The sequence below is a fragment of the Diaporthe amygdali genome, assembly GCF_026229845.1.
Source record: "Diaporthe amygdali strain CAA958 chromosome Unknown NODE_16_length_960263_cov_65_539585, whole genome shotgun sequence".
In the NCBI taxonomy this organism is placed as follows: domain Eukaryota; kingdom Fungi; phylum Ascomycota; class Sordariomycetes; order Diaporthales; family Diaporthaceae; genus Diaporthe; species Diaporthe amygdali.
This window is the reverse complement of record NW_026517036.1, coordinates 556,250-570,055: the sequence shown is the minus strand read 5'-3', so window position 1 is coordinate 570,055 and position 13,806 is coordinate 556,250. Positions and strand designations below refer to the sequence as shown.

The window sequence follows — 13,806 nt, the reverse complement described above, 5'->3', positions numbered from 1 at the left end:
CGGATGGCATTCTTCTAATAGCTGGACAGCTTAGAGCAAACCAACAGAGTTCACTTCGACGTCTTACGTATGAACGAGCTGTATGCGTTGCGAATAGGGTGATGACGTGCGGAAGCCTCTTACGGGGATGTATTCCGCGAGCAGACCGGCCGTTGTCCTTAGAATAATGCCAACGGGCGAGAATGCCTGGGCTTTGCCCAGCGCATATTGAATAATAATTCTGTATGTCTATACCCGAGCAAATTCTTGAGTTACCTTGCGAATTTCCCTTCCGTCTTGTACTAGAAGCTCCATTGTTTGTGTCTGCCGCCCATGGGCGGTCGAAAACCTCCGATGACTAACTAATCCAGCTCAGTATCAATGTGCGCCAACGCTGCCACACACCTCTTTCTTCCTCTCTCTCCCCCCATCCAACAGTTGCCCTGCGGCTTCCCAAATGATCGTCCACCAGATGGCTCTCTCTGGACAGGTCGATGCTGACGTGCTCGTCTAAGCAGGACTGAAACCCGCGTCAGCGCCACAATAACCAGCAGTGATCACCGTGTCTCGATTCTTGATTATGAGACGGTATTGCCGTCTGACGGCAGCCAGAGAGATCTGAGACTCGAGATACGGAGCCATATTTGGAAGGGTAAAGAAAAAGCAGAGACTCTGTCTCTCTGCCTTGGAGTGGGGGGCCCGGGCCGAGCGGTCAGGGGCCGTCGATTCGGGCCCTGATGCCTTGTCGCCCACCTGGGTCAGGGTCTTGGTTTTCGGCCCTCAGGTGGAGCTCTGGCCTGAAAAGAAGGCCCGGGTGGGCAGTTTTGGCAGGCTCGTTCGGACGAGGCTGCCTATGAGACGGGGTCTCCTGAGATGTTGGACGGCACGGGACCTACGTCGGGCTGTTTGAGGCAATGCGCCCAGTGTCTCTTCCTCAATCCCACGCAGCAACGTTGCGCCAGCCCGCGCCCCAGGCGTTGTGTCACCGGTGATGGACGCTTGCCTCGCCCTTCTGCCCAGAGTGGCATTGAAACGCCGAGTCGAGTGACTAGGCAACACACGCAATCCCTGGAGGTGGTAAGAATGCAGTCATTTCGATTGACGGGATTATGTGATCGATATGCGTGTGTCATCCGTTGTCTGATATGACTGCCAATCAGCAAGTGCTGCTCTACATTTACAGAAGCTTCGACTGGTTGGGCTCGAATTGCTGAATATTTTGGTTCTAAATATCTGAAGACTCACGATGGCAAATCCCCCGAAACTCAACATCGGCAAACTCAAGACCCTTTCAAACAAGGTGAGAAGCATTTTCTGCTATAATGCTCAGACGGTGGACGAGGTTTACCTCGTCAAGACGCCGGGCTAGGCTGAACATTCAGCAGCAACGAATGGAACGCGGAGATAGCGCATTCTGTGGTGTCTCAGACCAGGAAGGCTGCCCTGATTCCGCAAAAGCCCAAGACATTCAGCAACAAAAAGCAGAGAGACACGATCAGCCCGAGGAGATGGATGGACCAGTCGAGCCGCTCTCGTTGGATCAGCAGGTAGCCCTCGCGGTCGCCGAACTCGAAGAACTGTCCCTCGACATTAATTCATTCACCAAGGGTGAGAGCGAGGTCGTTGAGGCGGCCAGTGACGTGGACAAGGACTCCAGCCCAGAGCTGCGGGTATCAGCCTTCGAGGACCCAGAAGGGGAATCCCAGACGTCGAGCGAGGAGTCATGGGCGTCCTGCCCCTCTAGCAGCTCCCATTCTACAGACAGCTCAGACGCTGAGGAAGACGCGCCAGAGGCAGACGCCTCCCTTCCGATCCCGACCTTGGCCACCACGTTCAAGTTCCACGAGGAGCTTGACGACGGCGTCGACGAAGGGCGGGAGCCAGCACCGGGGAAGCCGTTCATGGAACAAGACCCGCCATATCCCGTTTACCCGGAGCCGTGGTCGAGTCCAATAAACAGGTGGCTGTTTATCCGGTCCAGCCATTCGCTGCCGGTTCACGGCTTGGGTCCCGAGGACTTCTACCACGGAGGCTCGGGGCTGAGGCACGAGATCCTGGCGACGGATGAGGAGTCATGTGAGGACAGCGAGGACAGATGGTCGAAGGAAATTTCGACGGTTGGAGTGGTGTACTTATAGAAGTAAAGAAGGACACTACCTACATTGTGTACAATTAAGAGCAATCTCGTAGTCAACAGACCCACGGCGAAAGAAGCCACCCCTTTCGATTCAAAACGCAAGCTAATTCACCTTTCATCCCAACGTTCTAGCACTCATAAGCTCGTCGAATGTGCCTTTTCACAACTGATACGGCAATCTGGCATGGTCAGCAAGACGAGCAACTCGAAAGTCCTTTAAGTCCAGACACACATCACCCACTTCGAAAGCCAATAAACACACAGGTATGTGGGAAAGAATTAAGTGAAAGCCATGGGTTCAGATACAGTGCCCACCGCAACGTCAATAAACACACAGGCAGGTGGATAAAACAAAGCACTGCAACAAATATCCCGAAGCTCCTGCAAACAGGAAGTACCGAAAGGAGGGACGCGCTGTAGCACCTTGGCGGGGTGGCAGGGCGTGAAGAGGGTGCTCCTCAACCAGCTCTCTCTTTTTGGTGTTTTCGCTAAGGTTGTGCGAATGTCTGTTCTATCAATACTTACCTAGTGCTGTTCAATTGACTGTGGTCGAGAGAATGAAACATGTCTTTTAACGCCTGCTATTTGAGAGGCGCATCCTACTGTTCGCCTCCTCATGACAATCTACCTCTATGCTCCTCGGAGACCAGCCCTCGAGGCGTCGACACCGAGTCTACCCAAATTCCCATCAGAAAAACAGTACGAGTACATCAATAACACACAGAAGCCGGCACGTTACAAGGTGACAGCTCAAGTGTACTTATCCGTACAATCGAGACTTGAACTCTCAAGTTGAAACAGACTCCTCGTGTGCCCCTTCGGCCACCTCTTCAACCGCCTCTTCAGCCGGCTCCTTAGCCGGGGCTTCGGCTGGCGTCTCGGCTGCCTTTTCTTTGTTGCCTTCTGCATCAAACTGCTTAGGCGACGCCAATGGAGACCTGCGCCGGGTGCCATCGCCAAAAATCAGACCGGGGTGGCCAACGGCTAGAAAGAAGGCGGCGAGAACGATGGGACTGGGTCAGTGACAACGTCAGCAGAGCACCATATAGATTGGAACCCAGAAAAGCAATGCTTCCGTGACTTACACGCCCTCAAGACCAATGAACAGTTCCTCATGACGGAGCATTTGGTTCGACTGCGTGTACCCATCCTTCAGCTCATGGACCCTAAAGGCACATCTCATCAAGATCATAGCAACGGCCAATGCTTCTGAGGCGTAGAACAGCTTCAGCCGCCGTGCAAACGACTTCTGCGTGTGGGCGCGGGCCAGGAACTCCTCTGATTTGAAATACCGCCAGAGGTAGTCGGCGTACAGGCCGCAGAAGATGACGAGAAAGATGACCTGCAGCGCGAGACCTGCGAGGGCGAGATTGATGCCTGCCTGGTTCTTGCCCGACGACGTTGACGACAGGGCACCGCCGGCGGCTTGAAGCACCAGAGAAACAACATCACATGGGATGAAGATCCAGTAGAACAGAGCGGGATTGAATCGTGAGAAGGAGGGCCCGAAAGCTAGGATTCTATCACCGACATTGCTTGTCAGTCCATACTGCCAGAGTAGTCTCACGCGCATAATCAATCGGAGGGTGTCACATACGTTTTAGCCAGCAGGACGTAGATGGCAGCACAGAAGAAAACCGGAGCAGTTGTGACACAGACTTTCAAATACACATGTAAGCGACACAGTTAACACAGGTACACAGGGTGAGTATTCACTCACCGACTTGGATCATGAAGGCCTTGAAGTTCCAGAGATCTTGGTTCATCCACACACGCCCGGCATAGCCTAAAATCTCGTCGACACAGCCGGCGACCATACAACACATGAACCACCACTGCTTCCATATCAGGCCAATGATGACATGGGCGAGCATGGCTACCGCGAAGATGGCTAGGAAGATGGCATTGGAGCTCAGCCCGGGGATGTAGCCATAGACGCTGAAATCAGGACCGCAGATTTCGAGGGTACAATTTGCGTCAGGACCGAAGGGAATGCAAGGGGCCCTGCAGGGCGGTCTCTGCATTGTGTGATTATCCAAACCATCCATGATTTTCGTCAGCTGGTCGCGTCACTGTCAGACACGGTTTCGCTCGGCTAGGGGGGCGAGAGATTGAATTGTCGGAGACTGTTTTGGACGCTGAAAGCCACCAAGACTGAATGGATGTTTAATAGGCTATCATGTACAGTTGTTTAGTCGTTTTCCCGTTGGAGAGATTTAGCGTCCAGGTTTCGCCGGGCTGCTCTTAAGACTGTGACGGCGTGGACCGTGTCTGCGTGGGCCGGGACCGCGCGAGCCTTGATCGCGTCCAAATTATTGCACGATGCCTCTTGTGACAGGTCTGGAGATTGGCACAGAGACGGCGCAGGAATTGATCGTCCGTTGCGGTAATGGAGTCAAATACGAAATGCTTCGATGAGAAATCTGCTGGTACAATGTGAGTCTGTTGAGTAATTTGACCATAAGCTGAGATATGTGAGTGTGTGCCGAACAGACTGGCGAAAGTAACCAGGGAGCAGGCAAGTAAACAAGAAAAGGATCCAAAGCAGGACGGGCAGTTTTACCGTGGGTCGAGAGAGGAGGCACTTCCCTCAGTCAGTCCTGCCAGAATAGGAATTCGTGGTCGTCATGATGTTGTGGCCCATTCCTAGGTAGATACGCACCTGCCCTGTGTCGACCTCACGGCTGAGTTCGAATTCCGTTGCACAGGCACAACTCTGTGTCTGTTGAGGACGGTGCGGTGATGAGACATACACGCGGCCGGCCAATGATTTGACACGCTTTCAACACCATCCCCATCATGTAGGTTGATAGGATGCATCGCTTCGAGGTTTCCTCGTCCATACAGCATACTGACCATATTGTGCCCAAAAGCACGGAATATGTTTTTGCTTATAGACAGCTATGAAACGCCACCAGATACTCTAATCCAGCATTTCAACACAGTTTATGCACAAGTGCTAGGGCAGCAGCACCATCATTGCCGTGAATAGGGACTCCTGGCGCAAGGGGAGACGGGCAAGCTGTTGTGCCATCGTGGGTGCGGGCGCCTACCAGATCTGCAGGCATTTCTTGTCGCATCACACGAGTATGTTCTTTCCCACGTCAGACGAGATGCTGAAGCCGTGCGAGGGAAGCGTGTCTCCATGGAACGAGATTTGGAGCTATGTGTGCACGGAATGACGAGAACAAGACGGTGATCGAAGTAGGCAAATACAGAAGCGCAATGGCGTAGCCTTGTCCTGCGTGATACGCCCATACGCCACACAAGGCTACACATTGAGCCTATGTATCAAAGACGACACGGTGTGATGTGAGCACCGTCCAAGACCAGACGCAGTCGAGGGAGCCGCGCCCTGCTGGGATCTCGTACATCCCCCATCTCCTTACCAAAGCTTCTCCACCACTGTGGCCACTTGACCACCCGCATCGCCCAGGAAATAGCACATGCCCGAGTGAGCAGTATGCCCCGGCGCCTCTCACCAAACGAGCACGGCGTCCAAGCTCCGAGCCGACCCAAGAGCGCTCGGGAGAGGTGTCAGGTAATTGAACTTGTCAATGCCGCACACAGAGACCCCACCTCCACCTGTTCATCCAGAGGCAGCACTTGCTCACCTCGCCAGCGGAACAGAACCGGCTGGCACCCATGCCCTATCTCCTCACCACCACGACGCAGAACTTACACTGCCCACGGGGTCAGGTGCACAGGCTGGGCTGACGAGACACAGGAGTTCTCGTCGCCGTGGCACGGAGGACCGCATCACACGCGTCGTACCCGCACGCCTCCAGATCGATCCCCGGAGACGAGACGGTGGAACCTCGAACGATGGTCCGGACACCAACCCCGACCCAGAATGCCGACCACTGTCGTGCCTCGATGCCAGCACGTCATAGGGATGCCGGTGGGCGTTCGTGCACTTGCACGGGCCCGTGATTGGAACCTCGCCCTACGGTCCCTCCCGCCCAAAACTTCCGGTTGAGCAGGAGGCCTGAGCACTACAGAGGGGGAGATGCCCCGACTCATGACAAGATCTTCGATACTCTCGCCAAAATATAACGGCAATATGAATAGCAGTCCTTCGTCACCGTTTCACCGGCAAGTGGGTCAGTCACTCAGCCCGCACAAAAAGAAAGTGGAAAAATAAAAAGGCACACTAAGAACAAGCATGTCCCAGCGACCGAAACGAACAAGCCCTAAGGTTGCCTGCTTTTAAAGTTGGAAAGATGAAACAGCTAAAGAGGCCGGGGTAGGCCGTGAGGTGAGTTGTTCTCACCCAATGGCGCCGCCCGCCGATCTGCCATCCCGTCTTTCCTTAATTTCCCGCCCTGGGTAATAGGGCGGCACACCAGGGTGCTGCCCTGCCGCCACAAGGGCCGACTCGTTGGCGCTCGACGTCAACTGATCGTCTGGGAAATGAGACACCACGCGCTGCCCAAGGACGATCTCTGTTGCTGAAGAGCGGTCTACCACCTAACGACTCACAATACATGGACATCACGCGGGGATTAAGACAGCGGACGGCACTCGTTCCATTGGGGCACACGCACGTTCATAACGTCGTTGAATTATGTACAGGCGAAGAAGATTAAGGTTTGGTATCAAAAATAGAAGAATCTGTTTGTTTGTATCAAGCAAGAGCTCCGGATCTCCCCATGGATGGGTTCTTCCAGGGTGGCTCAGTACGTTTCAAGAATGATAACATAGGTACACATCGCGGCAACATGTCCACCACAGATGCTGAACAGCCCGTCGTGACGTGGCCACCCAAGCCCCCCGAGCCATGAGAAATGCCGATGCCATTATATCTGGACGGGACTGACTTAGGCCAGGAGGGCGACGAGACCGGCGACACCAGCCAGGGCGGCGGAGACGCCGAAGGTACGGCCAGCGCCAGCAGTGACGACGGCGGTGGGGGTAGGGGTGGAGCCAGTGACGCTGGATGATAGAGTCAGTACAAATGGTTCTCTCAGTCTCAAGTTATGGCCCCGAAGGGCAGAGGGGGCTGTCGACTTACGTTCCGTTACCACCGGATGGGGGAGGGACGCCGAATCCGGAAGAAGGAGCAGGGGAGCCACCGGTGGCGCAAGGCACGTTGACGGTCTCGTAGATCACGGTCGGGATGACGGTGGTCGTGGAGATGGTCTTGACGGAGTAGGTGGGGGCGCAGACGCTGGCACCACCGCCGGGGGCACCGGGGTTACCGGTGGTCAGAGGGGAGCTGGAGGAGACGAAGGTAGGAGGAACGCCACCAGCAGTGCCGGAGGGGCCGGGAACGAGGCCGGAGGAGGCCGGAGGAGGGACACCAGTGCCCTGGGGAGGCTGGGCGCCAGGAGGAGAAGAGGCGACCGGCGACACGGAGGTCGAGGTGGCCTCCGGGGGGACGGAAACCAGGGTGGAGCTGACGATGTAGCTCGACGAGGACACAACGGTGGAGCGGGCAGGGCAGTTGGTGACCTCGGGAGCGCAGCTGGTGATGGTCTCGTACTCGGTGCTGTAGACGGTGCTCTGGGTGTAGGAGTGGACCGTGGAGGACACCTCGGTGGAGCGGGCAGGGCAGTCCGTGACGGTGGGGGCGCACGAGGTGATGGTGACCTCCTCCGTCTGGTAGACGGTGGATTGGACCTCAGTGGCGATGGCCGTAGCCAGGAGACCAGCGAAGATAGCAGACTTCATTTTGACTGTTTTGGGGGATTTTAATATTTCGTTTCGAAATTCGAACGGTTGATTTAAAGATCGGACTGAAGCTCTGGGCTTGTAGATGCGTTTGTTGTGAAAGAATGGACGACCGAAGTCAAGTTGAGTCAAAGGCTCTTAGAGATGAATATCGTGGAGCGGCTTGGTAGGCTGAAGGAGAGGAGAGTCTGTCAAGGTTTCGAAAAGAGGGCAGACTTGTTAAATAGGCTCATGGGCGCCGATACAGCAGACCCCGCGGGTTTCCTCCGGCAGGGTGAGGGTGTGGGATCTGTGGGAAATTGCACTGAGCATGGGTGGTGCAGGGGCTGTACGCTAATCCAGGGGCCATGGTGGAGGAGAGGTTCAGGAAGAATCATTTACATCACCAGGGATGGTCCTCCACCAGGCCTGCAAACATATCCACAGTGACAGAGAGCCTATGCTCTGGCAGGAGTCAGAACCACCTATCTGCGCAATAAGTGCCATCTCGTCGGTGCTGCGTTGTCTTGGGTCGCAGCCGCAGAAGAGGGCTGATCGACGATATGATCTCGAGGCTAGCCGGATGAGTGGTCAGAGGCGCTCAGAGTGGCGGGTAAGGTTGCATATTGTGGAGTTAGCGTGACCATCCATCTTGGACTTGGGTTCAGTCTTGTGCCCTGATGGACGCTCATTGCGATGCTATTGCATCTGACAGGCGCTTAAAGGCGAATCTTCTTTGTTACTGTCTGGTATTGATTCGTTGGCGAGAACTATGAGCGCAGTGGCGAGTACTGGAGAGGTGCTCATGATCGGCATTCTTTTCCATACAACCGCGCGCCATCTATCACCTGGGCTTTTGGACACAGCAACTCATCAAGGACATGTTGGATGGGCTCATCTGTTGATGGTGCCGGCGTTACATGGCCAATCACATGAACATATTGCTCATTCGATGGAAGCGGGTCGGCATTGATAGCAGAAGTCGACTTTGAGATTGCGAGCCTCGCCTTATTGCCCACGACAATGCGTCGAGCAGAGACCAATATCCCTCACTCTAGGACTGACCCCGCCGACAGCCGGGGGCGAAGTCGTCGAAGGAAGTGTTTGCTTGGGTGTGTGCCCCGGATTTCAACGTCCACCCAGCCATACCAGATTGGGATTGACCAGGGACCCGTTCCGGACCCTGCTTGCTTGTGGTACATTGCAGCCTGTAGTTATCCCAAAGGTCGGTCAGGTACTCGAGAGCATGTAGAAATGAGGTCTTCCTACAAGGCACAAGCAGCATTCGGAGCTCATCCCGCAGGGGATTTCTAGTCAGCAGATTATCCTGTAGCCCATAGAAGGTGATCCTACAAGAGATTATCCACTGGAAAGAGTGCTGTACTGTGTACAGACTGGGAGTCAAGTCATGAGTCCTAACATCTGGGACCCCTGTGCGCGGTAGAAATAACCTTGTCGCTAGGTGATATTTGGGATTGTCAGTGCCACCCAAGGAAGATCTTTAAAGCCGCGAGATCCTGGACCATGCTCGAAGGGTGCCAGGCCCGCTTTTGAAACGAAACGTAATGGCAAAACAGAACTCAACTGTCATTGACCGACGAGGTTTCGATAGCACAAAGCCACAACGCGCTGGGCTCTGGTAGGCAGGCAATTTTGTAGGTAAGCTTACTGTGCTGCAATCACCCATATGACCTGTGATTGCACGACGGCAACGGCGCAGCGGCGGATGGATGGAAACGGATCAGGCTCAGACGATGGTCGAGAATACATTGAAATTTAACAGCCGACAAATGAGGATCGCACAGCTGGTAAATTGCTGTTGCTGGGCCTCTCACCAGCAGGAAGCAGGAGGACAGCAGTTGGAGGCCAAAAAACCAATATTCCCAGAATTGTCTTTTGCTTTCTCCGACCCCATTGTCCCTGTACGCTAATGCAGGTACGCCTGCCCTGCGTGCCTGCCTCCCTTCCTTTCCCGGCAATGTGGCAGGAGTGGGTGAGCACAGGTGGAGATGGACCTGCCCTCCAAAGAAAGGAGTTGGCAACTGCGGCTGCCAACTGGCAATGACGACGGTAATAGCAATAACAATTAGAGAAATACGAATGTCAGCCAACATCACCTTGTTCAAAAGTACCTACGCCAGGTGCAGACTTTGGTTGACAGTCCCGTCTGTCAACCTCCTCGGATTCAAACGCCTCTTAACTGCTCAGTACAGTACTGTGGTACATTAACTGTCCCCTGTCGAAATTGGGTGGTAGTCTCCAGCAACTCGAAACATAGAGCCACTGATTTGCATCCAACAACCTTGGAAAACCGATGATCTGCCCCATCAACACACATAGATAGCACCAAAAACGACCCTTAGCATCTCCTCACAGTGCGACAGACCCATCTGGCGGTGCCATGATCCATCCGACATCATGGACTGTCAGACTGCCCGTACTGTCTCGCCCAACACGTTCAAGCCTTTCATCAAGGTAATCTCGCAAATTTGTTCCGACCCAGATCCAACAGCTCCTCATCAAAGTGCTCCCTTCCAAATCCATCCCGATCGTCACTTTCGCCTTCTCTATTGAAGTCAGCCTGCATCCAGCAATGATGTCGCTAGTGCCCACACGTGCCCAAAGGAGCTGGGTGCCACACGAGGACTGTGCAGCCCGACTCCAGAAATAGGTGGAGGGAGCCGGGAGGAAGCCATGCATGGGCTTTTGACGTTGTGCTGTCTGCGAAGTACACTTCCTGGGTCTCAAAGCCCAGCCCAGCCTGCTCCTTCTGGGCTGCTTCTCTGCCAACATCCAACGGTTCGCGAGCGCCGGGCAGCCGACAATCCGGTCTTCCCCCCATTCTGCAGATCGCGGCGAGTCCTATAGAGCCGTACAACGGCCTTCGCGGTTACTGATCAGAGTGCGGTGGATCCGTTCTTATTTACTATGGCTTGGCATCATCACCTTTGAGAGCCTCCACGCCTAGTGCAGCCCCCTTTCCTCAAGCGAGGTAGATCTTGCAGACGGCTTTGCCTACGAACTGGAATGTACAACAAAAGCTAGGAATAAAGGAGACTTGACCGCTTCTGCCCACCAAGAGCCAGTAGTGCTGTGCATTTGTAGTATGGCAAAGCTCTTCGGGGGTTTCTGCAAATCGTCTTCTGTTGATTCATCGTATCTGATTTCCCCGAGGGTTGTAGCTCCGCCAACAGCACGGCGGTTCGTGTGTGTGCCGTCTTTGTTCGTCCAGCCTTGCACAGCAAATCAACAATCCGAAAAGAGGGCCCAAGATATGTGCAGCTTTTGGTACGACACATGCTTTTGGCGAGGCTAACATCGGTAAAATAGCCAGGCGCTGTCAGTTATCTTTCGTTGTGCGGTAAGTCTCCTTGACCTCAGCATTCTTTGCTCTCTCAGTCCCACACGAGCCAGCTTCTTCCGCCCCCCCCCCTAAAAGCTTTGATTTTCTACGTCTCAAGCTCCGCCTTGTGATTGATCTTGTCAAGCACTGGCTGGACTCTCCGAGCAACTATCTCCTGGATCTTACCCCGGTCTATATACTAGCCCGCCCAAGATCCACCTATCTAGTCCTATCCGTACCGATGCGAGCACGTCGCTACGGGCCTGCGCGGCCGCATGAGCTTTCTGCTCCCACTGGTCAAGCTTGACGGCCGTGAAGCATCCGGCCTCAAAGCTCGTGCATCGTGCCAATGTTTGATCCACACGGCCAGTCAGTGAGCCTAGATGTTTTGTTTGATAATGTAGGCGGGAGACTTGCGCGTCTTGTTCTGGAGCAAGTGGCTGGGAGAGAGGTTCCCGAGAGGCGCCCGATCAAAAGGCGTCTGACTCGGTCCGCGCTCGACCAGGACAAGATGTTCAGTCATTCACGGTTGAGAAGGATGAATATGGCAATGCGTCAATATCCGAGAGTGCGACGCTCAGGTCTTACGGGGTCTTCGTCACAGCACCGGAGCAAGCAAATGCGATGACCTGGCACGAGTAGAGTTCACATTCGCCGAGGTGTACACTCCGGCCTAAGAGGCCCTTGGCCGAAACCTGAACCGGATAGACCTTGCCTCTTGGGAAGGCAGGCCAATAAACTTATCCCTCACCACGTCCAGGTCCCTCGCCCGGTCAAAGTCAAACAGCTCCATGTCGAACCTGCTGACCAGCGCCGCCACCGTCAGGTAAAGCTCTGCGTTCGCCAAGTTTATGCCCGCGCACGACCGGCCACCCCGCGAGAAGCTCACCAGGTACCTGTCAAGCCGGCGTGGTGGATGTTCGTTCGCCGCCCTCGCGAAGCGGTCCGGGTCGAACTCCCGCGGCTCCGGGAAGATCTCCGGGTCCAGCAGGACGTCGCGGAAGGTCTGCGACACGGGGGTGCCGCGCGGGATCACGATATCCCCGCCTCCGCCGCCGCAGACGAGGTCGTCCTCCGGTGCCACTAGGATCTGTCTGTTGGTCACCGGCTCCGCGAGCCTCGTGCCCTCCTGCACCACCGCCCTCAGCAGCGGGAGCTCCTCCAGGACGCGGCTTGGTGGGAGCTGGGGTTGCCGCTGCCACCCACCGCCCGCCGACTCCTTCATGATGGGGTCCAGCTCCGCCCTCAACCTGGTGAGCACCGACGGGCTGGACAGCAGGTGGCAGAGGATGACGCACAGCGTGCGCGCGGTGGTCTCGGCGCCGGCGACAAGCAGCACGAACGCCTCGTCCGCCAGGCGGTCGATTCTCTTCTCCGCGGGCGGAAGGTTGGCCTGCATGATGCCGTGGAAGATGGTCTTGGCCCGGGGCTGATTCTCCTTCTCCTCCACCTCTTTCTCCCCCTCTTTCCTGTCCTTATCCAGACCGGCCTGCTGCTGCTGCTGCTCGGCGTGAAAGACCCTGGCCTGGGCGCTTAGGCGGGACTTGCACTGCACAAAGACAGCTATGTCCGGATTCATCCTGACGGCCAGCCAGGCGGGGAGGCTGTTGACCAGCCGCAGCAGCCAGATGAAGTGCTTGGTGACGTTGGTGGACTCGAACACACCCTGCATTGCCCGCTTCCATTGCGGTGCGAAGGCCGGATCCCTTAGGCAGTCGTAGCAATCGCCGTAGCAGTACTCGGTGATGACGTCCAGCGTCAGCGCCGTCATGGCCGCGCCCACGTCCACCACCTCGTCCTCCCCTCCCGCGGCCCCAGCCCCAGCCGCAGTGGACGACGAGGACACGTGCTCCTGCAGCCGCTCGCACAACAGCCCCACCTTGGCACGGATAGACTCAGCCTCGAGCTGCGCGATCGCCGCCCGCGAGAAGTACGGATTGACGGCGGCCCTGCGGGCGCGGTGGAGGGCATGGGGGCCCGCAGAAGCGAGCGAGCCCGGCGCGCCATTAGCACGGTTCGCCCGGTGCCACTTGTCGCGATGCGTCTTCTTGCCGCCGGGGCCCGGGTGCAGGGTCTCAAAGAAGCCGGAGTCGCGCACGTGGACCTCGCCAGGGCTGATGCGCACCACGGGGCCGTAGATGTCGTGCAGCGCGCCCAGCTTGAACACGAACTGCGCGTCCTCGATCACGTCGTAGTACGCGCCGTACAGGTAGGTTACGGCCGCGAGCCTGGGGCCCGGGAAGCGGGACAGCGGGTGTAGGTACAGGCGGTATAACACCTTGGTGGTGAGGTAGATGGCGGCGGCGGCAATGGCACCTAGTGCCACGGTGGACGCAGTGATGCCTTCACTGTACGCCATGTTTAGGGTCATGGGTTACCTGTAGGGAGAAGGGAGAAGCAGAGAGCTCTCTCTGTGGTATTCAGAAGCACGCGTGGTGTTTTGATTGAGCCTGTGCCCCCCAGCTGCAGCGAGCTAAGAATCCTATCGGTCAGCATCCTGCTGCGACCATCCGAGTCTGGAATAGCACTTTTGGAGGATCTCGGGGTCAGTGGAATACGTGCCAGGCAAGTTGCAACTCTTTTTGCACTACTACTGGCGTTTATCTCCATAAGCAGCGATAGAACGATGAAAGACACAATCCCCTGCGAGCACTGGACTACTGAATATTCTGTTTCCAAATAGCACGCGACACTT

General features: G+C 55.9%; 4 protein-coding genes across 4 annotated transcripts; 1 reads left to right on the top strand and 3 right to left on the bottom strand.

The window, feature by feature from the left end:
* Nucleotides 1-1,225: 1,225 nt before the first annotated feature.
* J7T55_007437 (uncharacterized protein) lies at nt 1,226-2,117 on the top strand (the record flags this gene model as incomplete). The annotated part of the gene is made up of 2 exons (XM_053144199.1): nt 1,226-1,279; nt 1,365-2,117. 2 exons carry the CDS (start codon nt 1,226-1,228, stop codon nt 2,115-2,117), a joined length of 807 nt encoding a protein of 268 aa, XP_052993127.1.
* Nucleotides 2,118-2,903: 786 nt separating this feature from the next.
* Nucleotides 2,904-4,164, bottom strand: J7T55_007436 (uncharacterized protein; the record flags this gene model as incomplete). Its single annotated transcript, XM_053144198.1, has 4 exons — nt 2,904-3,129; nt 3,202-3,636; nt 3,714-3,774; nt 3,837-4,164. 4 exons carry the CDS (start codon nt 4,162-4,164, stop codon nt 2,904-2,906), a joined length of 1,050 nt encoding a protein of 349 aa, XP_052993126.1.
* A 2,772-nt stretch (nt 4,165-6,936) lies between these two features.
* On the bottom strand, nt 6,937-7,789 carry J7T55_007435 (gpi anchored serine-rich protein; the record flags this gene model as incomplete). Its single annotated transcript, XM_053144197.1, has 2 exons — nt 6,937-7,051; nt 7,131-7,789. 2 exons carry the CDS (start codon nt 7,787-7,789, stop codon nt 6,937-6,939), a joined length of 774 nt encoding a protein of 257 aa, XP_052993125.1.
* A 3,995-nt stretch (nt 7,790-11,784) lies between these two features.
* On the bottom strand, nt 11,785-13,470 carry J7T55_007434 (uncharacterized protein; the record flags this gene model as incomplete). Its single annotated transcript, XM_053144196.1, has 1 exon — nt 11,785-13,470. One exon carries the CDS (start codon nt 13,468-13,470, stop codon nt 11,785-11,787), a length of 1,686 nt encoding a protein of 561 aa, XP_052993124.1.
* Nucleotides 13,471-13,806: the final 336 nt, after the last annotated feature.